The 27885-nt window shown below is 43.5% G+C and overlaps 2 protein-coding genes across 8 annotated transcripts in view; both read left to right on the top strand.

Annotated features, from left to right (window-relative positions):
• Positions 1 to 213, top strand: part of atp13a3 (ATPase 13A3) — a 187182-nt gene extending 186969 nt beyond the window's left edge. For all 6 annotated transcript variants that reach the window (XM_041211022.1, XM_041211039.1, XM_041211030.1 and 3 more), the window contains one exon: positions 1 to 213. In XM_041211022.1, coding sequence (XP_041066956.1) covers positions 1 to 213 — 213 coding nt within the window.
• lrrc15 (leucine rich repeat containing 15) lies at positions 208 to 27864 on the top strand. 2 transcript variants are annotated; one of them, XM_041211086.1, is made up of 2 exons: positions 208 to 272; positions 25228 to 27864. In XM_041211086.1, the coding sequence occupies exons 1-2, from the start codon at positions 260 to 262 to the stop codon at positions 27210 to 27212; spliced, it is 1998 nt and encodes a 665-aa protein (XP_041067020.1). In that variant the 5' UTR covers positions 208 to 259; the 3' UTR covers positions 27213 to 27864. The 2 variants fall into 2 exon arrangements, with proteins under 2 accessions (XP_041067020.1, XP_041067030.1); XM_041211096.1 differs by lacking the exon at positions 208 to 272 and adding an exon at positions 23117 to 23202.
• Positions 27865 to 27885: the final 21 nt, after the last annotated feature.

Genomic DNA, 27885 nt, shown 5'->3' on the forward strand with positions numbered 1-27885 from the left:
GAAGTCCTTGACCGAAAAAGCAAGAGGTGCTTATCATTTGTCTTCTGCTCTGATAAACGAAAACCAAAGGCCAAGTATATGCATCTAGCCCAGGAGTTATTGGTTGATCCTGATTGGCCTCCAAAGCCTAAAACAACCACAGAAGCAAAAAAGAAACCCGATGAGAACAGTGCATGCCAAATAATTACAATAGTTGAACAGAAAATACTTTGAATCAAGTCAACAATATATTATTTTGGTAGCACGGTGAAAGATAACAATGATGAGAAAAGGTAATGATTAACCAAGATTATATAAACTATATGTGAAGAACTTGTTAACCAGCAATTGATTTTATTTGTTATGGGGAAAAGAGGGACTTAGTTATTGAGAAGCATGTTTTTTAAAAATAATGAAATGGAGGTAAAGCAATTTTAGAATGATTAAAATAATAAAGTTTAATGTGAAACAGCAAAAATAAATTAGATAAATATTTTCAATTTTCAAAACAGAATTTTTTCTTTAACTTGCGGTGTTCAGGCCTAAAAGTAATGTAGATCTGAGTGCAGTTTTAACATTAATGACAGCAAAATTATACATCCTGTTTGAGGGAAGGAAAAACTTCTTGTATGTAGTGAACTGCATGTGTGCAGCTCAGCTGACCAATCTCTGAACACCAATTTAATTTCTACAGATAGTAAAGAGCAAATAAGAAAAAATATATTCTTATATTAGTAGAAACTGAAATTCAGTATAGTGAACAGTCGGATTTTTTTCTGAACAAACATAAGTTTTGCTTCATGTGCAAGAGTTGAAGCACAACCCAAAATTTCTTACTGGCCTGAATTTTACATCCCAAGGTCAAGTGCGCACGAGCAATATTAGGTCGGCGGGTGCGCACCGAGGTCAGAGCCAAACCTGCTGACAAAGGGCCAATTAAGGCCTTTAGAAAACCAATTGTACTCTATTTTACATTGCCTGTGTGATTTCGCACTCGTCGCACTGGCAGGTAGGCAGCCGTTTTTAACGAATTATCCTCCAAGGGCAGGATAAAAAGGGCTTGGAGCATTGCTATTGCGAGTAGTGTGGGGTTTAGGAGATAGTTTGCTGCTGGTTGCTTAATGAAACTTGACAGCTTTATCTCTGTTTTGAGCTTCACTTATTACATTGCTAGCCTTCATTTCAGGACTCATAGGTGTCTCCAAGGCCCCTGGAGGATTTATACTGTGTGGACCCTTCCAGTCACCAGACAGCCTTCTGTTTCTCTGGTAATGGGGATTGTGTACTCCACTGGTGGCACCTCCTCTGAGGAGGAAGAGAGAGACAGAAGAGAGAGGAGGCCAGGTGTCTGTAGGCAGCGTCCACAATCTGGCAGCAACCTGTGGGAGGAGAGGCACAGGCATAGGGGACGCAGGGCCATCAGGGAGTCCCAAGGCGGAAGGGGCTGCAGAAGACACTACTCCCCTGTTGCCACAGTGTATAGGCAGCAGTGCCAAAGGATGCTCCGCCTTTCCAGGGAGACTGTGATCTCCATGTGTCAGATGATTGGGCTGTAGATCACATCCAACTGTGAGAGTGGCCACCCCGTGCCACTGGCTCTGAAGGTCACAGTAGCCCTCAACTTCTATTCCTCCAGCTCTTTCCAGGAGTCAGTGGTGGATCTGTCCCAATCAGCTGCCCACAACTTGTGTGAAGCTGGTGACTGATGCTCTGTTCTGGCGGGTCATGACATTTATTCATTTCCGTGTGGATTAGGCCAGCCTGGCTGAGCAAGCCAGAGGCTTTGCTGGCATTACTGGGTTCCCCTGCACCCAGGGTGCCATCGACTACACAAGTGGCCATCAAAGCGCCAATGGGTGATCTGGATGCCTTCGCCAACAGGAAGGGATTCCACTCCATGAACATGCAGATATTTTGTGACCACAAGACACAGATTCTGCAAGTCTGTGCAAGGTACCCTGGCAGCTCCCATGACGCCTACCTCCTCTGACACTCACAGGTGCCGAGGCTCTTCAGTGCTACAGCCTGACTGGATTGATGGCTGCTGGGTGGCAGAGGTTATCCGAAAGGTGGGTGAAAAGGTGGTTTATGTCTTCTCTCTGGCATCCAAGAACCATAGCATTGGTATAATCAGAGTTATGCCTTCACAAGGGTGGTGATGGAAAGGACCATAGGTCTGTTGAAGATGAGATTCAGGTGCCTGGATTGTGCAGGGGGAACACTACAATGCCCTCCAGAGCATGTTTCTCTGATAGTCATTGCGTGCTGTACTCTCCACAATCTGGCTCTGGCAAGGGGAACCCACTGGAGGAAGAGGATCTTGAGGCAGCTCCACAAGCCACAAGTAATGACTCCAGTGTTAGTTCAGAAGAGGAGCCCAAGGAAGAACATGGTGAGGACGTGGAGGCAGACCTCCGGAACCTTCAGGGAGGCAGGGACACCAGGGAGGCCTTGATTCAACACTCCTTCAGCTAGGCTGCCAAGGCACTGCTTTTACCTCAAGCCAGGGGTGCCAACACCTCACCGGATGTTTAAAATGACCATCCCATTGAACCCAAAGTCCACTCAGTACCTGTGCAATAAAGTTTAGAGCCACTCACATCCAGCGTGAGTTAGTGGTGTGCCCTGCATCTTAAAAAAAGTGAAGTTTACTCAGACCATTAACGCAAAAGCAAAATCTATATAATGTTATACTCACAGAAAATGAGAATAAAATGTAAGCGTTAATGGTGACACCAGTAAACAAATTAACGAAACATGGCAAAACAGAAGATCACCCATGAAGAGTCCCTACTGTGCTCACGATGGCTTAAATTTACAATTGCAAGTGCTGCGTCTTGGTGAACCCCCTTGCTGGCAGCAGCATTAGAGGCAGCCCGCTAACTCTGCTGTCCTGTTGACCTTGATTTACTTTGGCGGTCGTCCTCTGGCCAGTGGAGTCTGTGCAGGCCCCGCCTTGGAGAGAGAGTCCAGCGCCATGGCCAGGCACTCCTCAGTCATCACGGCAATGGTCGCTGGCACAGCGGAGGAGGAGCTGCTGCCGTCATCCAGAGTACCCTGAGAGGAGCCCCCAGAAATGACAAGCAGTTCATTCACCAACGTGAGGTCACTCTGGACCTTCTCGCTTGCCATTAATGGACAGGAACCTAGCAGAGGTACTAGGTGCCTCGTCCATCTCTCTCACTGGAAGACACCTTCTGAGGTCATTGCCTACATGAGGGCTTGCAGGTCTGAGCTCAACTCCAGGAACCCCCAGTTCTGTTCCTGGAGTTGCCTTTCCTTGAGAGTCACCACTCTCTCAATGGAGGAGGCAGTGTGCTCGGCGCTGAGGGCAGTGCTCATGCTCCACATGGACTCCTCTATGACATAGACTATGGCACGCAAACCCTCAGGAATCTCCGCCAGGTGGTCCTGCGCATCCCGCTGGACATCCGGCATGTGGCGCCTAATGGGCGACTCCGGAGGCCTGTCATCTGCCTCAGACTCAGCATGGTCCTGGTCTCCAGCTGTCCTCCAACTGCTGATGCCCTGGGCACACTCTGCCTCCATCTGCATCTCGTGCACGTGGGCTGTGCCTTCAGCGCTGTGCAACTATATTGTAGCTGATGATCTAATGCACACCAAGGTGCTTGTATCTGTACTGGTGCTTGGTGCAGAGAGGGGGTGTGATACAGGTGCATCTGACGGCACTGGTCCTCTGGCGTCAAGGGTGGCTCATTGGGGTCCTGTGCTCGTTGGCTGGATGGCAATTCTAGGGAAGAATAATGACATGTCGTTAGCATTGGTCATCACATTGTCACGATGTGTGCTAGGCGGGCTGGTGAGACAATGGAGATCTGCATCATGGTGCCATCATCTTTCAATGAACAATGGGGACTCCAAGTTTGAGGTTTCCATTATAGCTGAGACAAACAACAATGCTTACTCACTCCAACACAATCACATCTATGCACTGCACTCTTACCTTCATCAGAGACCCTTGCCTCTCCACGACCATCTTGTAAGGCATCCATCTTGTACCTCATCAGTATGAGCAGGATTGGGAAACCTCCATCCGTCCTTGAACTCTAGATGTTGTTATGGCTTCTGCTCTCTAGGCAGGACAGAGGAGCATTGATTAGTCCACTCTCTACCTGCGGTGCCATTGCACCCCCACCTAAGGAACATCTTGCAGGGCATATCTGTGTTGTGGCACTCAACCCGCAATGCAATCATGTTAAGCAGCCAGAGCTCACAGCCTTGGCTGGCGTTGATGTCATTGACAGTTGGCACTTAGGCTCTTACACCCCTGAGCACCATGAGGGGACAACTAGCCGTTGATACTTCCCCACACAGATCCATGCCAACTTGGTACTCGCCCTTGCCAAGCGCAGCAGATCGTTGAATCTTTTGCAGCACTGCACCCATGTGCACCGCACAACATCATGGCCACTGATCTGGGCTGCCACCTCTGCCATGCTTTCTTGGTCAGGTATGGTGACCCCCTCTTGCCATCCCTGGGGATGAGGACATCCCGCTTGGCACTGACCTCCTCCACAAATGTTCCCAGGCACTCATCGGAGAACCAAGAGGCCAAGTGCTCACAGGACATGCCCTACATCTGGCGTGCCCAGCAGGTGCAGGTGCCATTGAAGCTCAAAGAAAAGGTGTTTTGTCAAACAACTCCAAAGCAAAAAGTGTCCCCCGGCAGCCTTCAGGGGACACTTTTAAATCCCCCACCAGGTTGCCATTGCACCTGGCGCCCGATAAGCTCCCGTCCCCACCTGGCCCATCCGACGATTGAGCAGAAATTTTTCACACTGGGCAGCCCTTAATTGGCCACCCAGTGTGAAATGGTGCTGGAAATACGATTTCGCCTGGGATCGGATTCTGGGCCCGCCCACTTGGTGCGTACGCCCAGCATGAAATTCAGGTCATTGTGTTTTGCTAACGGAAGCCAAACAGAAATCAATAGTATTGTACTAAAATTTTGCAAAAGTATAGCATTAAAAAGTCACGAAGCAATAACATAGGTCATGCAGTGTAGTACAGAGTCGTACTAGTAAGGAGTCCACAGCTTTTCATGCATGAATTTTAATGGCTTGAAAATCATGGAAGGGGCATATGCAATTTGTCATTATGTGCTCCCTGTGAGTGAAGTTCTGTGCAGAGTGTGCAAGTGGAAAACTTTGCATAATTCCTTGAAGTGCTTTATTGAACATACCCTCCTGCCTCAGAAATGAACATTGTATGGAAAGATTTATGTGGGTCTGTTTTTAATGCACAATGGTTAGAAGCAATTGCAGAAAAGATGAACAAGGATGTTAGCAGAATTGAGAGAATGTACTGTCAGGAGAAATTGAGCTGGTTTGGAGCTTCCTTAATCTGGAAAAACAGGTGGCTCATAGAAGTATTTATTAATTTGGGATGTGAAGAATGATGTTGGTGAGTCCAGAACGAGGATAAAACAAATAAAAGATAGCCATGAACAGATAAAATAAAGAATTCACTTTCTTCTCTCAGAGATGGGTGAGAATGTGGAACCCACTACTACATGGAGTGAAATGGCTATTACTTTCAGCTCCAATGTAAATTCTGTTTCCCAGCCACCGATTCCACTTGTACATCTCCTACTTCCTTCACCCCACCATTGCCGGTGGTGCCTTCAACTGTCTAAGCCCTATTCTTTGAAATTCTCTCCCTTAAAACTCTCTATCTCTTTTCCCCTCCATTACAACACTTCTTAAAACCTACGTCTTTGACCAAGCTTTTGGCCACTCTTCACAATGTCTCTTTGGTTCAATGTCAATTTTTGTCTGATTATGTCCCTTTGAACTACCTTGGGGTATTTTACTATTCTAAAGATGCCATATCACTGCAGTTTTTTGTTAGTTGAAGCAGAGGTAGAATTGACATAATGTGCACTTGGAATATTGTGAGGTGACTTTTAAATTATCCCTTCAATTTGGCTGCAAAGAATCTAGTTCACTATATAGATTCAATGTGTTAAATTATTGGGGTCTGACAACAGTGGAACTAATGAAGTATATTTTCCAGTTTTAATACATGTGAATGTGGTAAGATGCGAAAATGGGAACAACTGAGGAAATTTTAAATATTTCTCAACTGGAACCAATGTGGTATCCTTTTTTACACAATTCATGCTGTGGGTTCTTAGCAAAAGTGGGTTCTGATTTTTATTTGGCTCAAGAAATTGAAATGGCATCTCTTTGACCTGTTCCATATAGATTGCACTGTACAGGTTTAAGATGGACAATCTTTTGTTACTATGACAAGATCGAGAGTACCAGCTGTTAATCAAATCAATTTATATTCATTTGGACTAAGTCCAAGACCGATCATTGCTAAAGGCACAATGAAATAATTTTGTTCAGATTGGCAGGTGAAAAGCAAAACATTCTTCTGCAATATTTTCTGCCTGGTTAACTACATATACATGCAGCTCAAAAACATCTGTTTTGTGAGCTTATGCAACTTATGCTATTAGCCTTAACTTTTTAAATGGTTGATCAGCAGTTTTGTGCTCAACTTCAAGGCAGATGTACTGCTTTAACTTTTTCACAGAACTATTGTGAGAGTTATTCATGATGCATGAATCATAATAAAGAGCAAATATAGGTGCTCATCTTTAGATTCATACTTTAATTCCCACCTCCATCCACCCCCACCATCTGTGCCTTTTTGTTTTGTGTCTGTTTTCATTTTTGCTTCTGGACATCCTGAGGTTTCCAACCGAATACAGATCTGCATGGTTGTGTCTTATATGCTTGTGTTGTAAAGAAAAAAATCCGCTTGTTTATCTGTAATTTTAAGGTTTGATTTGATGCCATTACTTTTAACAGCAAATGCATTTAACTTCATGCAAATATATTTAATTATTGTATGTATGTAAAAGGTTTTGGTCCTATGCGAAATAGATTTTCCCCTCTTTGTCAAATGGGAATGTGGAATGTCTGTTGGAAGTATTTTCTATGCAAAGTAGCTGCTTCAACTGCATATGTATGTATCAGAGAATATCGACTTAGTCTCTGAGATGTTTCCATCCTGGTTCACGTTTTGACCTAAGTGTACATCCTGTAATGGTTCCATTCACTGCAATAGGAGATTGGCATTGGCTCAGAGTCAATCCAGAGTGGTTTTCAATTAGAATAACAAACATCAGCCTGATAATGTATATTACTAAGGCCATAGACTCCAGATTACCCTCCCTAAACCCCTCCACTTCACAACCTCTCTTTTCTCCTTTAAGACACTCCTTAAAACGCACTTCTCTGACCAACTTTTGTTCATCTGATCCAGTATCTCCTTGCATGACTCGGTATCAAATTTTATTTGGCAAAACTCCTGTGAAGGACCTTGCGATGTGTTACTATGTTAAAGGTGCTATATAAATACATGTTGTTGGGAGGTGATACAAAGTGCTAGATTCATGTGAAAATGTTGCAACAGCATTTTCTGCAGGCGTTATTTTCAAAGATTGAGTAGTTTGAACATCATTTAATAAAATCATATTCTAAAATGTCATCTATGACTAAGAGCTAAAAATAATGCAGCACTGAATCCACAGTAAAAGAAAGCCATGGAAATCTAGTTCGAAAATCCTTGAAAGTGGCAAGTCCCCTTTCGATTTTTCATGATTTCATATCTTACCTTACTCATTGTCTGCCAACTGAGGAATAACTACTGCCCCAAATGGAGATAGATTAACTCCTTTCTCCTTTCCAATGTCAATACATCATTAATGATGAAGAAGAGTCATACGGACTTGAATGTTAACTGTTTGTCTCTCCACAGATGTTGCCAGATCTGCTGAGTTTTTCCAGCATTTTCTGTTTTTACTTCAGTAATGTAGTTGCAAGTTTAAGTTGCAACACTCCATATTCATTAAGAATTCCCAGAAAATGAAATGATTTCAGTGCTTTTGAGACAGAAGCTTATAAATATCAGGCTGTTTACTCTTCAGTGTTTAAAACTATTGGTCCTGGAACTGGATATTTTTACATAGAATATATATATTTAACCATTTAAAAAAAAACTGACTTAAAATACAAGCCCATTTGCTGACTTTATTATGTTTCTTAATCAGTTTTCTGCTGCAGAAACATCTTTTTTAAAAAAAGAGTAAGCAATTAGTTGAGCAGCGTTTGCATATATTTTTAATGTGAAGTGACTTTTAAGATTTTTAGAACTGACTCATTTTGCATGCCTGTTTACTTCATCCAAATGGAATCTGTTCTGTTCCAGAATTTGTTGTTTTCTTTTATGATGGAATTTTGGAATGCTGCATTTTTTGGTAATGTATGTATTTGAATAAGAACAATAGCTACTGTGCAAGAGGTTGGCAGTTAACCATTGAAACTATGTTTATTTGGAAGACCATGAAAGCAAATACGGTTAATAATAATGATTTAGGAACCATTTTACAAACAATGAAAAATATCAATTATATTTTAATTTTGAGTAAAAATACTTTCGTAATTTTATATGTTTAAACAAACCTTTATTCCTCAGGGAGTTTTATTTTAGAATATATCAGTTGTAGGACTGTAGTTTTTCTTAAATACCTTGAAACCTGCCCCATACTATTTACAAATAATGCTCAAATGTATTTAACCAAATAAAATATTCTAGTTTCCCGAATTTGCTTTACATCTTGAAATTAACATTTTAAACTTTTACAAGATTTTGTATATAAAATTACATTTTCTACTTGTAATTTATTTTATTTATTTTGATTTACATAGCTCTTAATTGTATTGTTGTATAAAATATTTGGTAGTAGGTTTCCTTAATGTCTGTAAATACATAACATTCACTTCATTTACTTATAGCATGCTTGTGTCGTGCTATTCTTGTTATAATCTCAATCTTGTAAATCCTGCTTCTTATTACAAAAGAATAAACATTTTACAAATCTGTGGCTGTCGCTTCAGATTATTTTTATTGTGTGGAGAGGAAGTTCATTGGAACAAATCAAAATTTTCTCCTAATACTCTGCCAAAGACAATGTACTCATTTTAATTAACTCTACCTCATTGGCTGAATTAGCACCCTTTGGTGAAGGCTACCCAATTGATAAAGCACAAGTCCAAGCTGTCTGTGGCAGATGGAGGTAGAAGAGCAAGTGAATACAGTCTTTTCATAATTGGAGTAAATGTGGTAGAAAACTGGGCAACCCATCCACCACTTTAAAGATTCACTCCCTTCACCACTGATGCACAGTGGCAGCAGTGTGTGCCATATACAAGACACACTGCAGCAACTCACCAAGGCTTCTTCGACAGCACCTTCCAAACCCATGACCTCTACCACCTAGAAGGGCAAGGGCAGCAGCTGCATGGGAAAACAACCACTTGCAAATTCCATTCCAAGCCACACACCATCCTGACTTGGAACTATATTACCAGAGCTCCCTTCCGATCAGCAGTGTGGGTGCACCAAGACTACATGGACTACAGCAGTGCAAGAAGGCAGCTCACCACCACCTTCTGGTGATTCAGGATGGGCAGCAAGTGCTGGTCTAGCCAGCAATACCTATATCCCATGGAAGAAAAAAATCAGTGGCATCAGGACTACCAAATTAAGAGGATTCACATTTATATATAAGGCAGGATTTTTCAGTCAGCGTGCAGGGGCATGCCTGACACGCCAACGTGTGAAATGACGCATGATTACGTCAGGCGTGTCTCCCGATGGCATCATGCTCTTGCGCGATGTTTCGTTTGGTCGGCACAAGCTGTAGTTGGCTGCGTGCCCGCTGATAATTAAACGGCTTCTTAAGGTCATCAAGGAAATGATTAATGAAACTGTTAAAGCTGCCCGTCCAAGCTTAAGGTTGGCAGGCAGGTGAAAAGGCTAGTCAGCCGTCACGTTTTTAGGAAACCTTATCCACAAGCGGGATGAGGTTGCCTAATGTTTTTATTAATTAAATTAAAAAATTTTTCTAAATATAAAAACATGGAGATTGAAGCGCTCTTTTGTGACATGCATGAAAGAGTGCTGGCCCCGACTCTCCCTTCTGCCCCCTGCTCACACAGGTAGCACTGAGTGCTACGGCTCGCATCTTACACCGGACAGGCCTTAATTGGCTCACCTATGTAAAATGGTGGTGCGGAGCCGATGCAGGTAGCGATTGGCTCCGCAACTGCCCCTGCCCGCTCCCACCCAGCCCGCCCGCCACCTGAAAAATTCAGGCCATAGATTCTTATTCTTCACATGTAGATTTTCTTCACATACTGGATCTAAAGTATCCTGCTCCTTACTTGGTTCCTTGACATACTGATCTGGAAAAGTACCTTGAATGCATTCCATTTCATACTAATGTATAGTAGGGTATTTGTAGAGCTGGATTTCATTCCTCAGCCTGGTTCGTAATTATGGTCTTTCAAGAATAAAAATGCCTGCTGCTTATCAAGTTTCCACTTTATGAGCAACAATTTTTGTGAAAAGATGGTTAGGCAGTATGTTGCAAGTTTCATTAGGAGCAAGAGATCACTCATCACGCTTATCTTTACTGAGCATTATTAGCCTATTCATCTAATCTAGTACTATCTTTAACTTGGTCACTGTTGGATCACCATAGCCCCTGATCCACCAAATGTATCAAATTTAAATGCTTATCCTTGTGCTTAAATCCTCCCATGCCTTGCCACACCTTTCCTCCGTAGCTTTTAGACCAGCAACCCTTTCCAAAAATCTCATCTTTTTCTGGGCTTCTCATGAACCCCTCCTCCCTCCATCCCTACCATTGACTGCCATTCAGACTCAGAAATTCCCTCCGTAAACCCTTCTGCTTCTCCAATTCCCTCTCCTTTCAGATTCACCTTAAAATCCACTTCTTTGACCAGGCTTCTTGTCCTTCCTTCTAATTTCTCCTTGGCCTTGGTATCCATTTTTTTCTGATTGTCCATCCAACAGTTGCATTGACATTTTTCTCTGTTAAAGTTGCTATATAAATATAAACTTTAATTCATGAGAGAAAAATGCATAGCATAAGTTATATTTATTAGAATTATAAACTGTAATGGTATAATTAATGTTATGGGGAGAATTTTCTCTCCATCGGGCGGGCCATTCGGGAGCAGGCGCGGGCGGGCGTGGAGCCAATCGCCGCCCACGATCAGCTTCGTGCCACCATTTTATGCGGGCGAACCAATTAAGGCCTGCCCAGAGTGAAGCGTGGCTCCCAAGGACAGCGGGAGTGGGCGGGCAGCAGTGGGAGTACAATGACCGCCGGGTCCAATGGCGACCCGGTGGCCTGTTCAAATACAGCGCTGACAGCCTTGCAAAGGCTGTTCAACATGGCCAGTAGAAGGGTTCCCCAGGGCGCTGCTGGAGAGCAGGTCAGACAGGAGGGTAGTGCAGCGGGGCAATGTGCACCACCACCCCCCCCCCCCCCCCAGTTTTCTGATGAGTGCCTAGCTGCCCTCCTGAAGGAGATGGCAGCACTGCAGGAGGTCCTTGTTCTGAGGGACGAGAGGCAGAGGTCCCCCCCCCCACCTGATCAAACGTGCCTGGGAGTAGGTGGGAGAGATAGTCAGCTCCCATGATGTGGTGCGACGCACATGGGACCAGTGCCGCAAGCAATTCAATGACCTCTTGCGCTCGGGAAGGGCGAGTACCATGTTGGTATTGGTCACTTAACACAGCAGGTAGGCTTTCCACCCAAGGCATCCCTCCTTAACACCCATCCCCCACCGCCCCCCCACCAACCCCAAACTCTGAGTGCAGTTACAGGATTGAATCCTTCATGGGCCAGCAGATATGACCATGCCTAGTTCACCTTGAGAGGGTAGTGCTGAGTTGTGTTCTGCACTCACAGCATATGTGACACTGATACCCAGAGTACAGTTTTGGGTGCAACTTCAGGGAGTCTGGGAAGAGTGTCCCCTGCAGTCACCGTCGCTCTGAAGCAGTCTGGGAAGAGTGTCCTCTGCAGTCACCGTCGCCATGAAGTAGTCTGGGAAGAGTGTCCTCTGCAGTCAATGTTGCCGAGTGAAAAAAAGCAGAGTGACGTTACAGGAAAACCATAAGTTCATTGGTTGGTAAGTAACTGCTAGTTTAAACTACCTATTCTAAGTTGATTTCAGATTAAAGTTGACTACTGGGGCCCAGGATCAGAGGCCTAACACTTCAGTTTCAACTCAGCAAAGAGACCGAGTTCCAGTTGATTTTAAAAAGTGTATTTTGAATCTATTCGAACTTGCTTTCAGATTAAAGGTAAATAGGAGAAATGTTTTACAGATTGATAAACTAAAGACCAGCAGGAAATTTAAAAACAAATTGAAAAACTAATTAAATAGAATAGAGATGCAGGGCCAGGCGATGTGTTGTAGCTGCATGATGTGGGAGCTGGTGGGCCCCATTGTGGTTCCTAGTGACCACAACTGTAGCAAATGTTGGTTGTTCAAGGAACTCCGGTTCAGAGTTGATGAGCTGGACTCTGAGCTTCAGACGCTACGACACATCAGGGAGGGGGAGAGTTATCTGGACGCTGTGTTTCAGGAGACAGTCACACCCCTTAGATTAACTACCTTAAATTCGGCCAGTGGTCAGGGACAGGAGGGTGTGACTATGAGTGAGGCAGGTGGACAGATCCAGGAGGTAGCACTACAGGAAACTTAGCCCTTGCCCTTATCCAACAAGTTCGAGATTCTTCGTTCCTGTGTGGACGACAGCAGGGACTATAGGGAGGATGAGCAAACTGACCATAGCATCGTGGTACAGGGAACCATTCAAGTGGGGGGAGAAAAGAGAAATGTCATTGTAATCAGGGCTAGTATAGTTATGGGAATAGATACTGCTCTCTGTACCCAGGATCAAGAGTCCTGAAGGCTGTATTGCCTACCAGGTGCCAGGGTTAAGGATATCTCACCTGGGCTGCAGAGGATTTTGGAGTGGGAGGGGAAAGATCCAGTTGTCGTGATCCACGTAGGCATCAATGACATAGGTAGAGCGAGGAAAGAGGTTCTGCTGAGGGAATACGAGCAGCTAGGGGCTAAATTAAAAAGCAGAACCAAAAAGGTAAAAATCTCCAGATTACTACCTGAGCCACGAGCTAATTGGCACAGGGTCAATAAGATTAAAGTGGTAAATGTGTGGCTCAAAGATTGGTGTGGGAGAAATGGGTTCAAATTCATGGGACATTGTCACCAGTACTGGGGAAAGAGGGAGCTATTCCGTTCAGATGTGCTCCACTTGAATCATGCTGGGACCAGTGTCCTGGCGAATCGCATAACTAGGGTTGTAAATAGGGTTTAAACTAAATAGTAAGGGGGAGGGTTCAGTTGCATGGAAATATAAAAAAAATCAAAGTTTAAGGATAGGATAAGAGTGCAGGTTAGTGACGAGGCTGATTGTTACCAAAAAATAAAAGGAAGGAACAGTCTGTGTGAACGCCATGTTGCATCAAAGAATCATATAAGAGTAGGGAAAATTGGCAGTAGGACAAACTTAAAGGCTTTGTATCTGAATATGCATAGCATTCAGAATAAAACTAATGAGTTAACAGTACAAAAAGAGATAAATAGGTATGATTTGGTGGCGATTACTGAGATGTGGTTACAGAGAGAACAGGTTTGGGATTTGAATATCCAAGGGTACTCTGTTTCAGAAGGGTAGGCAGGAAGGAAATGGAGGTGGTGTCGCTTTGTTAGTAAAGGAAGAGATCAGTGCTATAGCAAGGATGATATAGGCACTGGAGAGCAAGACATAGAGTCAGTCTAGGTAGAAATAAGAAATAGCAAGGAAAAGAAGTCCCTGGTGGACGTAATCTATTGGTCCCCAAACAGTAGTTCAGCAGTAGGGCACAGTATAAACCAGGAAATACTGGGAGCATGTAAGAAAGGCACGGCAATAATGATGGGTGATTTTAACATGCATATAGACTGGACTAATCAAATTGGTGAGGGTAAACGCGAGGGAGAGTTTGTAAAGTGTATTAGAGATTGTTTCTTGGAGTAATATGTTGTGGAACCAACCAGGGAGCACGCTATTCTGGATTTGGTTTTGTGTAATGAGATAGGATTAATTAATGATCTTATAGTAAAGGATCCTCGAGGGAAGAGTGATCATAGCATGATAGAATTTCAAGTTCAGTTTGAGAGTGAGAAACTTGAGTCCCACACTAGTGTTCTGGAGTTAAACAAAAGTAACTACATAAGCATGAGGGCAGATTTAGTCCTAAATCTGAGGGCAGGAAGACTACAAGGTAGGACTGTTGATGAACAATGGCAGATATTTAAAGAGATATTCAATTTCTACCAAGTAAAATATATTCCAAAGAGGAAGAAAGATAGTAAGAGGGGGAAAAAAGGAAGTTAAAGAGAACATAAAGGCAAAAACTAAGGCATACCAAATTGCAAAGGCCCGTGACAGTCTGGAAGATTGGGAAACTTTTAAAGGTCAACAAGGGGTTACTTAAAAAATAAAAAGAACAAAGGTAAATTATGAAAGAATACTAGTGCAAAATGTAAAAACTGATAGCAAAAGCTTCTACAAGAAAGAGAGTAGCTAAAGTGAATGTTGGTCCCTTGGAGGATGAGACTGGGGAGTTAATAGTGGGGAATGCAGAAATGGCAGAGATGCTTAATCAATATTTTGCCTCAGTTTTCACGGTGGAGGACACTTATACTGCCCCAATAGTAACAGGTGTAGAGAAGGAGGAACTTAGTACAATCACCATCACTAGAGAAAAAGTACTGAGCAAATTATTGGGATTAAAGAGTGACAAGTCCCCAGGACCTGATGGCCTACATCCCAGGGTCTTAAAGGAAGTGGCAGTGGAGATAGTGGATGCATTGGCTATAATATTCCAAAATTCCATGGATTCTGGAAAGGTTCCAGTGGATTGAAAAAATGCTAATATAACACCCTTATTCAGAAAGTAGGAAACTATAGACCAGTTAGTTTAACATCTATAGTCGGGAAATTGTTGGAATTAAGGAAATAGTAACGGGACATTTGGAAAGTCAAAATGCAATCCATCAGAGTCAGCATGGTTTTATGAAGAGTAAATCATGTTGGACTAATTTGCTAGAGTTCTTTGAAGATGTGACAAGCAAAATGGATAATGGGATCCTGTAGATGCAGTATATCTGGACATCCAGAAGGCCTTTGATAAGGTGCCGCACAAAAGATTAATACACAAGATAAGATCATACAGAGTTAGGAGTAATATATCCATCAACGATGAGCAAGGAGGTCCGAAGCGACCTTACGTCACCGCAGGCGCTGCCTATTGTCTCTGTGGGTTCCTCTCGGGGCGCTCCGGATGAGGGCAGCAGCTCCTCCGCCAGTGACCGTGGCATCCGATGAGGCTGCGACGACTGGGCAGATGCCAGATGTGGAACTGGCCACTCCGACGACCGCTAAGGTCATTGAGGCCAACAGGACAGCACAGTGAGCAGGCTGTCTCAGATGCCAGTGCCAGCGAGGGGACAGCACCTAGACATAGCACCCATAAACATAAACTTAAGGCACCTTAGGCACACCACGGGTTTCTCACTGGTGGTTTTATGTTGCCCCGCTAATAGTTCATGACGACTCGGTGTGATGTGTAAAAACTTTGTAATTATTTTTTTGTACTTCATTTTATGAAATCATTAAATCTTGATATGTGAGCATGGCTCAGGATGATTCCTTGCTTCTGCAGGTGGACGGGAACCCATGATATTATGAGTGAGTTGTTTGACATTGAGCTTTATTGACAATGCCCTTAATTTATGTTCCTACCCAGGCAGATTTTGCACTCAGGTATCGAGTATGGAGTATGAAGCCTGCAGCTCTGGCTTGTGTTGGAGGTCCATCTGTGGTGTGCTAGCTAAAGGTTCTTTGGATTAAAGCCTCCCGGGTGTCCCTGCCTTCCTGGATTATGCCCAGGTCAGCATCTACCCCCTCAGCGTTCTCCTGTGCATGCTCAACCTTGGACTCACTGCTGGACTCATTGTGTGCACCCGGAGCAACTGGATGATGTTTTCCTCGTCCACAGCGTTCCCCCTTTCCAGCACAAGATTGTGGAGAGTGCAGCATGCAACCACTATCAGCGACACACGATCTGGGGGGTATTGGAGTGCGCCCCCTGAGCCGTTCAGGCATCGGAAGCGCATCTTGAGTAGGCCGATGATTCTCTTCAGCACAGCCTTTGTGGAGGCATGGCTCCTATTGTAGGCTGCTCAGCTTCTGTTCTTGGATGGTGGAGAGGCATCATGTACCACCTTCTCAGGGGATAGCCCTTGTCACCCAGCAGCCATCCATCAAGCTGGGCTGGAGCACTGAAGAGCCCTGGCTTCTGAGAGTGTCTGAGGATGTAGGCGTCAAGGGAGCTGCCTGGGTACCTTGCACAGGCTTGCAGAATCAGCATCTTGTGATCACACAGTATCTGCACGTTCATGGAGTGGAAGCCCTTCCTGTTGATGAAGGAACTGGGCTCACCCACTGGTGCCTTGATGGCCACATGTGTGCAGTCTATTGCACCCTGGATGTGGGGGAAGCCAGCAATTGCTGCATAGCCTCTGGCTCGCTGTGTCTGCCTGGCCTGGTCCCAGTGGTAGTGGACGAAAGTCAATGCACGCCTGAACAGAGTGTCTGTCACCTGTTTGACACAAGTGTGGACAGCTGACTGGGAGACTCCGCAAAGATCACCCACCGACCCCTGGAAAGAGCCGGAGGCATAGAAGTTGAGGGCAGCCATGACCTTTAGAGCCACTGGCATGGGGTGCCCACCCACACAGTTGGCGCAGATCTCAGGGCCATCTGACAGATGGAGGTGATTGTTTTCCTTGAGAGATGGAGCCTCCTTCGGCACTGCACCTCAGACATATTGAGGTAGCTGCTTTACTGCCTGTAAACCCTTGTTGCAGGATAGTGGCGTCTTCTGCGGCCCCTTCCTCCTTAGACTTCCTGTTGGCCCTGCGCCCCTTCTCCTCCCTAAGGTGACTCCCATGGAGGCTGAATGTGGGCTCCTGGCCTCCTCCCCCTTCTAGCACTCCCTTCCCCCTCAGAGGAGGTGCCTCCAGTGAATAGCACGACTCCCATTCCCAGGCTAAGGGAAGGCTTCATGAAACCAGTAAGGCCCCAGAAATGATGTTTACTCAGAGTCCTGACCTGAAGGCCAAGCAGCTGTGAAGAGTTTTGAAGTATTCCTGCTCACACAGGCAAGTATCAGTAACGTTAAGCATTAAATGTCTGACAAATAACACTCGCGACCCCACTCACCCTTCTTATCCTGCCCGTGGATGAGGTTTATACAAATGTAGTCTACCTGTCTGCCCGTTGCGCCCGTGTGACATCCTGAAGATTGCATGGGACCCGAAAAAATGGCAGGCATGCATTGGAGATCATTGCACGCACACCCTCCTAAATATCGCGAGGGCATGCGGTGATGTTGGGATGCTTGCCCGACATCACCGCTTGTCATTTTACACATTGGCCTGCAGGGGCTGGCCCTGCAAGCCAACGAGAAAATTCTGGCCCATGTGTATAAAATTGATATTTTGTGCAGTTCACAAGGAAAGGTTGCTGTTCTGTGTTAAGATAGATGAGATACTTACAGAACAAGAATGCTTTGAGGTACCAAAACGCAATCTATTAATGCCGATTTTTATTTTTTTTTAATGTTCCAAATTGTTTGCCTAAGATTTACAAAATCAGGGTTGCATTTATCTCTGGTGTGCACACATCTACACAAACAATAGGGAGAGTTAACATTGCCGTGTTCTGCATAGCCAGATCTTCCCTTCGCTTATTGCCCATGTATGCAGGGTACAGGGCTTGGTTGGTTGGTTAGGAGTAACAAAATTGGGTGGATGTCTGCAATTTTCTCCTACTTTTGAACATCACCATGTAGCTGAAAGGTTGTTTGGAGCAACAGTACTCTTTGCTGCAGGCTACACAATTGATAATCACAGGTGCAAGCTGTCCATGATAGATGGAAGTAGAAGAGCAAGTGAATGTAGTCTCTTAGGTTGCCATAATGGGACCTAATGTGGGACAAATTCAGTGGCTTTGTAACAACCAAAGTAAGTATATCCATATTTATATAGATACTTGTTCTTCAAATAAAAAATGCTCTTCAATGTTATTCTTTTTCTGCAATATCCTTGGGGCAATAACATTCAGATAATATTTGCCATTTTTTGTAACATGCCATCATGCAACAGAGGTTGGTGGGCAAATATTGCAGTGGTCAACAATAAAAGCTTGCACATAGTGTTCAAAGTTCAATTCACAAATAATACTGGTAACAGAACCATTATGTTAGTCAATTTGTAAATGCCTGGCACCAAAGCTACGCAGTGTAGGGACAAGAGGACTGTCAGGTGGTTGCTAAGAACTTGCTAAGTGTGTTCAGCTTCTGGACCAGGGTGGTAGCTGTCCTTGAGCAGCTCACTCAACATTGGGAGCTTTTCCAGGAAGGGGAAGTTGGATCCTGGGGTGGGAGTCAAGGAGGTGAAAACTGAAACTGAACAAGTGACATGCTGCTGGAAAATGAGTATGAACTGTTGGGTGTGTGGGTTGGGGGTTGGGGGAGAGGGGGTCACAGGCAACTGACTTGGGTGGTTGGATGAATAAATAGATTTTGAAAGAGGTGAGAATGGAGTAGACACAGTGGTTATGTGGGCAAACTGAAGTCCATGATCTTTTTGCATTTAGGATTGAAGTTTAGGGTAGCCTGTGCAAGGCATTGAGGTTGGAAGAGGAAGCAGCTTTGGATTGTTTGGGTTCCCCAGAATGATTCTGGAATGATAGGTTTAGATCACAGAGTGACTTTGCTTGAGTTGGTCATTCTGTAAATGTGCTCTAATCTGTGTCCCATGAAGTTGAGTTCACAGAGGTGACTGTTGTACCAAGGAAATTGTATGGGTAGGAAATCATACTTTTTGGACTTCACTAGGTATTGCTCCTGTTCTTTGCTCAAGGTACCACACCTGTAAGCAAGCCCACATCCCACAGGTGGAAGTCATAGTAGAATGTATAGCTTGAGGCCACGAAACCTCTGAGAAAACATACCTAGTGCAAGAACAGGAGTAACATCCACATTGGATCAGGCCCAGGACATTGAAGTGTTCACCTAAGTGAGGCCATGGATGAGGGAGGCCTTATACACAAGAGGTTGTTTTTCTTGTGCTTTAGAGGAGATGGATGACAGAGGATTGACTGGAGGGATTTAATTCTGCTTGTGCAAGAGTTGCTTGAGAAATGGGGAGATGGGGTTGATAGGGAGAATTGTCAAGTTGATTCCTGAGGAGCACAGCAGATGGGGTAAAAAGTGGGAAAGGAAAATGAGGCAGGTTGCAAATCACAGAATAATCCAAAAGAGACAAGCCAGGAGAGTTGCAGGATTGGTGTTTACTGGCAGAATAATAATGGATGAGTAGGAAAGTACAGTAGGTTAGTGGTAATATGAGCATAAAATCACTTCAGTGGTTGAAGTAATAGAACGTACGTTGGATTGACAACCAATAATATGAATGCAAGTAGACAGGAACCAGCAATGCATAAATTGAGCCATCATCCACAGATCAAGATAATAGCTATTTAATAAAAAACAGTGCAGCTCCCAATGGTGGGACAGGAAGTGTGTATCACTTGTGTGAGGGGCTGCAATGCATGCAACCACAATGCAAATTTTAAGTGAGTGCGTCGGGCATGTGCCTCTGTGCAATGAGGCAATGGGGGAATTACTCTCAGCAGCCTGCCTCCTCAACAGCTGCTGATATTGGGGTCACAACAAGACGTGGTGATTGTAAAAGGAAAGTTAAGAAATATTGAGGGCACAATGGTGGTATGGGTGGAGACACTTATGGTATATACACACATACATATTTAGATATCACAATATATTTTGTGCACTTGATTATTGTATGTCTTATGTGCATTTCTTGGGACAACTCCTTCAGAGGGCATATTGCACTGTTGTGTTTTTTGTTTGCCAGTTGTTGCTGAATGAAGGCGATTGAAGGACATCTCACCTGTGTAGGCTACAATGTGGCAGTGTGTTAGAGGTCAGTCTTTATTTGATAGAAACGTTTATGGTGTGATTTGTATTCACATGGTAATGCAACATGGTGGCACATGCAGCATCTATTGGCCTCCCCATAAATGAATTATTGAGCAGATTGGCCAACATTCCTGGTGACCATGAGAAGTGATGTGCTCATGCAATCGTGGCCTTGAAAATGTGGGCAAGGAGCAGAGAGATGGCTCACGATAGCTTCATTGACTTGAGTGTCTGTGCATAGCCGGTATCCTCTGGGGTGGTGGGTGGTGGGGAGGTATCTCTTTTTATCCCGTGTGAGACTGGTCCACTCCCCTTTCTTCTAGAAGGTAGAGGATGTGTGTAGTGAGGTATCTCTGGATGGAAACTGACAGAGGTGGACACGCAATTGGAATAAGCAAAGGTTTACAAATGGGGACCTGATGGTCAGGTAGGTGCATCACTGGTGGTCATAACAACTGAAGATGTCTCTGCATAGCCCTGGCATCTGGCAGAGCAGCCGTGAGACCTCTGTCATTCTCCATATATTCCTCCCTCTCATCGTCATCTGAGGTTAGCAGGTCCTGCATATCCTTGATTGACAGGTTTGAAATGCCATGATGTTCAAAGCACAGCAGACGATAACAATCCTGGACATCCTTTGTGGCACGTATTGTTAAGCTTCACTGGCCTGGTCAAGGCATCGGAAGCACATTTTGAGCAATGCTATAGTGTGCTCTTTGATTGTCCTTGTTGATCATGTGCAGCACACTCCACCGGATTTTGGGTATGATGATGCACTGGTGTCATGAGCCACGTTCTGAGGGGCTAGTCCATGTCACCCTGAATCCAAAACTGCACTTGGGCTGAAATCTCAAAGACCTGTGGCAACTATGACTTGCTTAAGACACATATGTCATGGAGCACACATCTCCATAATTCTTTTCTGGTGGTCACAGACAACTTGAATGTTAAGGGAGTGATACTCTTTCTGATCTACAAATGCAGATGGCTGCTGCCAGGGAGCCGTAATGGCCATATGTGTGCAGTTAATTACACTCAGTACCTGTGAGAGCCACATGATGGCCCTGAAGCCAACTGATCTTCTGGCCTGGCGATCAGTATCTGTTAGGAATCTGATGAGTTCCTTGGGTCTTCTGAACATGGTATTGGTCACTTCCTGTAAGCACCTAGGTGTTGCAGCCTGGGAAATGCCACATGCCTCTCCCATGAAGCCCTAACATGAGCCACTGGTGTAGAAGTTTAGGCCGCAGTTACTTTGAAGGTGACTGGTGTAGGCTTCCCTCAAATCACAGGCTACAATTCTTGTTGTAGGAGTGCACAAAGGTCAGTAACTACCTCCCAAGAAAGCCTATGCCAACTCCAACATCTGGAGGTACTTGGTGCACAATCCAATTGGCACTGACATGCCAATGCTCTATGACAATGATGATGTTCCTGTTTGCCTTCCTCCTGACCTCCGTCCCCAAAGCTGGTGCCAGCTGATGGCCTTGTGGAGTAAGTTGTTGTGTGACCACAGCACCCCCTCTGGCGAATTCTCTCCTCCACCACCCGAGGTTGTAAATAAGATTGGGTGTGTAAGACCCATTGCAGATCCACAATGCGAACTGTGTGAAGAATGCAGGCAGTGAGATGAGCAGCTCAGTTGACATGGTTTTCGTTTCTAGAGCTGCTGCAGTTGCCCAATGGGAATGCATGAAACTCCTATGGATCATGCTCCTCCCATCCTACAGTGGCCTTTTCCCACAAGAACCTGATCCTCTTCGAGGTAAAAGTTTCCTGGAAGCACCTGATCTGCAGCAAGGTAGCAGTTTCTTAGCAGATATGATGGTGGACAATAACACTGTGACCCGGCAGCTGGGCCTGACATACCCTGAAAGTCCCTCCCCTGTCTGTTGAACTGCCATGTGTCATACAACTATCTCCCTCAGGTACACAGGAAGAGACCACTGCAACGACGGACCTTGCCCTATAGGCCGGAGCCTGGCTCCCTTTAGACACCTCCTCTCCACTGCCCCGAAATGTGCCAATGCCTTGCTGTGCTTCCACTTCAGGACCCAAGCACAAGTCCCACCCTGTTGCCAGCCTATCCGCTGTGCTATTTGAGGACTCGAGAACCACATTCTCCACCCTCGCCTCATCCTTTCCGCTATCTTTCCCTACTAATGTCCCCTGTGCTGTTGAGTTAGTCCAAGATAAAAACATCACCTCAGATCCAAACATTGAACAACCTCGCCTTGTGCACACCATTTTTAAGCTATTGGGAAACAGGAGGCACGAGTTACCCATGCGCCACTTACATAATCTTGATAGTAGGCCTGAATTTGGGGTGCTTCCAAATTAGTGAGTATTTATGGCATGCAAATTTTTAAAAAATCATTCATGGGATGTGGCCATCGCTGCCTAGGTCAACATTTATTGCCCATCCCTAATTGCCCTTGAGAATGTGATGGGTAGCTGCCGCCTTGAACTGCTGTAGTCCATGTGGTGTAAATACACTCAGTTCTGTTAGGGAGGGAGTTCCAGGATTCTGACCCAGAATCAGTGAAGGAACAGCGATATAGTTCCAAGTAAGGATGGTGAGTGGCTTGGAGAGTAACTTCCAGGTGGTGGTGTTCCCACGTGCCTGCTGCCTTTGTCATTCTAGGAGGTAGTGGTCGTGGGTTTGGAAGGTACTGTCGAAGGAGCCTTGGTGAGTTCCTGCAGTGCATCTTGTAGGTATACACTGCTGTTACTGTGCATCGGCGGTGAAGGGAGTGAATGTTTGTGGATGTGGTGCTAATCAAGCAGGTTGCTTTGACCTGGATGGTGTCAAGCTTCTTGAGTGTTGTTGGAGCTGCACTCATCCAGGTAAGTGGGGAGTATTCCATCATACTCTTGACTTGTACCTTGTAGATTGTGGACAGGCTTTGGGGAGTCAGGACGTGAGTTACTCGCTGCAGGTTTCCTAGCCCCTGACCTGCTGTTGTAGCCACAGTATTTATATGGCTCGTCCAGTTCAGGTGTAGTCCTGTAGTGGGTTCCCACTTGTATTACACTATGAAGAGCAAATTCATGCCATCAGTGTGACATGGCAGCAAGACTTCCTGTCCATTTCTTTATCATGTGAATATCAAAAGCCACACTTCCTTTTGAAAAATTACAAAGTCATTGGCTTATATTGCTTGTTTGAGGACAAGCATTTATTAAGCGATTCACTCTTTTGTGAGCTGGACCAATTTTCCAAGGTAAGACAGTCAAATATTTATTTTGTCATGTAATATAAAATTTGCAGGAAATACAGCATGTGGCCAGGTGAACTGTGTAGAAGAGATTGATATTGAAGTGACCGGGACAAATTAAATGGCTGAAATAAGGTATGGGTTAAATACATTGCTATAGGGAAAAATTCTTAAGAAAATATAAAGGTTATAAATCGTGGAAATCTGAACTGAAAAAGCATCCTGAAAATATTTAGCAAATTCCTCATTATTCGAAAGAAAAAAGGCATCTTAATTATTTTGGTACAACCGGTTACAATAAAAGCCCAACTTCTCAGCTGTGAGTTATACTATTGAGCAGAGGCCAGGGATCCTGCTGCGAGTAACCCACCTCCTGACTCCCCAAAGCCTGTCCGCCATGTACAAGACACAAGCCAGGAGTGAGATGTAATACTCCGCACTTGCCTGGATGAGTGCAGCTCCAACAACACTCAAAAAGCATGACACTATCCAGGACAAAGCAACAGCTTAATTGTCGCCACATCCACAAACATTCACTCCCTCCACCACTGATGCACAGGAGCAGCAGTGTGTACCATCTACAAGATGCACGGCAAGAATTCACCAAGGCTCCTTATACAGCACCTTCCAAACCCACGACCATTACCACCTATAAGGACAAGGGCAGCAGGCACATGGGCATGCCACCACCTGGAAATTCACCTCAAGCCACTCATCATCCTGACTTGGAAATATATCACCGTGCCTTCATTGTTGCTGGGTCAAAATCCTGGAACTCCCTTCCGAACAGCACTGTGGGTGTGCCTGCAGCAGTTCAAGAAGGCAGCTTATCACCACCTTCTCGAGGGCAATTAGGGATGGGCAATAAATGCTGACCTAGCAAGCAACACCAAAATTTTTATTTTCTTATTTCCTTTAACATGTGGGAAGAAACCTAGATGCAAACATGATTAAATAAAAACACTAGCTCCAGTATCCTCTGTGAATTCCAGCAATTCAAGGTAGGGTGGCATGATGGTAATACCAAATTGGGAACCCTACAATTTTTAGTCGATTGCTTTTGGAGTTTGGGAATACTAGCAAGTTCCTCTCTACCATCCTTTTCCCAAACATAGAGGCACTGGCACCAATCATTGTGTCCCACTACCTTGGCTGGGATCAGGTACCTCATACAGATATGACCCTTAACCTAACTTTGTCTTCCCGATCTGTGTAGCTCAGTTTGAAAGTAGATACAACATTTATCCAACTGGGCCATTGTGGTCAAGCCTCCAATATATATTAAGATTCAACAAAATGGCCAGAATTTATCGGTAATACCAAAAACAAAATTAGATGACTTTTATAGGCAATTTTCTGGTGGTAGGGGTGTGTTTCAGAGGACTTATGCTTTATTCTAATGGAGGAGCATTAGAATAAGTTTAAATTTGAAGGCTTCAAAATTTGATAGTTTCAAAAACTGGGGCCAATATTGACAGATCTACTCCATATCCCCCCAAAAATAAATCACAACTGATACTGTGACTTGTTGACCATGCGTTGGTCAAACTTCACCTATCCAGGTTTAATTATAGGAGACAGGTGTTAACTATCAACTAGCCCTATTGAGGGGAACACCAACTGGACTTTCACTACTTCAATATATATTCTCCACTTAGATTACATTTTCAGTAGTACAAGTAAAGTGTTTTGCTAGGACCAGAAAAAAACATATTTCATACTTGTGGATGGCATATTTTGTGGCAGTCACATTTTTTATGGGTCCAGACTTAAATTGACCAAAGTCTAGTTTTTCTCTCACTATGCTTTAATCTTTTCACTTTAGCAACCTTTAGCCTCTTTAATTCCTGAACTGAAAATGGTCAAGTTCATTTAACTTGTTATAATTCTGCATAGGTGCACTTAGTTCATATTATGATTTTATTCATGTAACAACAAAAATGTACTAAAAAATCCTCAATTTTTGAAATAAGATTTGATCTTTACTGAGATATTCTTACTGGAACATTATCATGTCCATTCAATTTCCAGGTGAAATGGCGACAGCACAGTTCTTGTATATCTTTGTGAGTTTGCAGATAATCAGCCAATGTTTCAACTGTCCGGAGGAATGTCATTGCCAGGCTACTGTTGCTAAATGTGGAATTGGAGGTGGAAAGATAGTTATAAAAGTACCTGCGCCTTTGCCAACAAATTTATCTGTGCTGCACCTGGTAGACACGAAGATAATCAAACTAGAAGAGAACAGCTTTGCAGGTCAAATATTTTTGAAACAACTTGTGCTGAATGGCAGTCTCCTGACTAGTGTTTCTGAAGGAGTTTTCAATAATCTTAACAATCTTAGTTCACTTATGGTGGCAAATAGTTTACTGGAAGTACTGCCTGTTGGAATTTTTCACACACTGGTTAATCTTCAGCAACTTTACTTAAATATGAACAGGCTAACCAAAATAGATCCAGGTCTATTTGATTATCTTACAAAACTTAAAGAACTTTACTTACATCGAAATAAACTACAAACCCTTCCAAATAGCATTTTTGACCATCTTGAATGTCTTACTAAACTGCATTTAGGGGGAAACGTACTCTGTGTTCTTCCAGCAAACATATTTGACAAGCTAAGAAATCTTCAAATTCTTAGACTGTATGAAAATAGACTTACTGATATTCCTTCAGGCCTCTTTGATAAATTGTTAAATCTTACTGAGCTTAAGCTTGATGTTAATAGTATTGAAAATCTTTCTAGTGATGCCTTTTCTCAATTGCAGAACCTGGAGAAATTATTCATATCCCGAAATAGATTAGTTGAACTGCCACCAAGAATTTTTCATAACTTGCCCAACCTTAATATATTGTCAATGTTTTCTAATGAACTAGTGCAACTTTCAGATAGCACATTTGGTAAAATGAAGAAACTGGAGCAATTATATTTGTATGATAATCAGCTTGTCACTCTTCCAGATCATGTCTTCAGTAATTTGACTAATTTAAAATTGTTGGCCTTGCATCAAAACAACATTGCCATCCTCTCAAAGAATAAATTTAGTGGCCTTAATGATCTTCAAAAGCTTTATCTTCATGAAAACCAGCTTTCTGTTTTAAGCGAGGATATATTTAGTAACCTGAGGAAACTGTGGTACCTCTCACTGTTTTCCAACCAACTTTATGTTCTTCCTGGAAATGTTTTTAAGAACTTGAATAGCCTGATCATCATTCAATTACACAAGAACAGATTGCAAAATGTCCCACAAGGACTATTTGATTTCTTACCAAGTATAAAGGAAGTTCATTTGTACAATAATAGTTGGAACTGTGACTGTTGGATTTCTTATTTAAAAAATTGGATTCTGGAAAACAAGGAGAAAGTAATTAAGCTCAATGAAATAATTTGTGAAACTCCAATTGATTTTTATGGCCAGCCTATTCAAACATTACATGATAACCAACTGAGCTGCAATTTTTCTGTGCATTCCATCCTTTCAACAAGTCCAGCCACCAAGAGATCACAGCCCTCAACTAATTCCACCTCACCTACAAATATTACCTCAAAAATGGACACTTACGTTCAGGCAACCAAGTGCTCAACAGAACAGCATTGTTCTGAGTATACTGCACCATCAGAAACATTGCAAACATGGAATGTGAATTATGCATCCATTCAGACAGTCACAGATTCTATCCCCCAAACCAGAGAAGACACCTCTACAGAGCCCATGAGCTTTATAACAGTGGATGATCCTTCTTCCGCCTCTGTAACCAAAGGCAACTCAACACCTGGAACAATGCTTCATAATGAGACAATGAAGAATATTAAGGACCTGGGACATGCAAAAATTCCGTGCAAAATCATTCTGTTTTTGCATATCATTCTGGGTGCTATACAGTTATGTCTTACAATTATTGTTTTGTATATTCTGTTTGTTGTTAGAAAAATCTTGCACCATCAGATGAATACATTCATTGTACCTGTTGTTCTTTTGAAACTTACTGAACATGCCCAAGATGAGATTGAATAGATTTTCCTGGGTATGAATGAGGCATAATTTACCAGATGTTTGGATGAAGAATTCATATAACAGGCCTCAGCCATAATGCAACTATCATGGCAGGTGATGGACACACAAAATTCATTCCCTTAAAAGCCACTTATGACTTCATTTAAAGGACAATATAATTTCATGTTTTAGATGTGGGAAATACATTTTTTTAAAATTTTGTTGACATAAAATATGGGTGTGTACAGTTGCCAAATCTGGTGGTGTAAGTTTAAATATTTTAAACTGGCAGATGTCAATTGAGTCATTAATGCTTTTGTAATTGGCATTTAAAGCATTTTGCTGGAGGCTTTTCTGACAGCATTTTTTTGCCCACTTGAAATGACAAAAGGTTTTGTGCCGTTGGTTTTGGAACTGCTATTTTTTACCCATAAGTTGGGAAACCTGTATATATGAAAAAAAAGAACACAAGCAATGGAGGAATGCTATACAGGCACAATGCAGCAGAGGAATCATAGAATAGTCACAAAACAGGAGGAGGCCATTTGACCCATTGTGCCATGCTCAATCTCTGCCAGAGCAATTTAGCTAGTAACGTTCCTTTTCTGGCAGCATTTTGACAGCCACGATTGAATCTGTAACTTTTTGCAATAAACAACTTATCCCCATGTGACTCTTGATATTTTTGTCAATC

The sequence above is a fragment of the Carcharodon carcharias genome, chromosome 2 (assembly GCF_017639515.1).
Source record: "Carcharodon carcharias isolate sCarCar2 chromosome 2, sCarCar2.pri, whole genome shotgun sequence".
In the NCBI taxonomy this organism is placed as follows: domain Eukaryota; kingdom Metazoa; phylum Chordata; class Chondrichthyes; order Lamniformes; family Lamnidae; genus Carcharodon; species Carcharodon carcharias.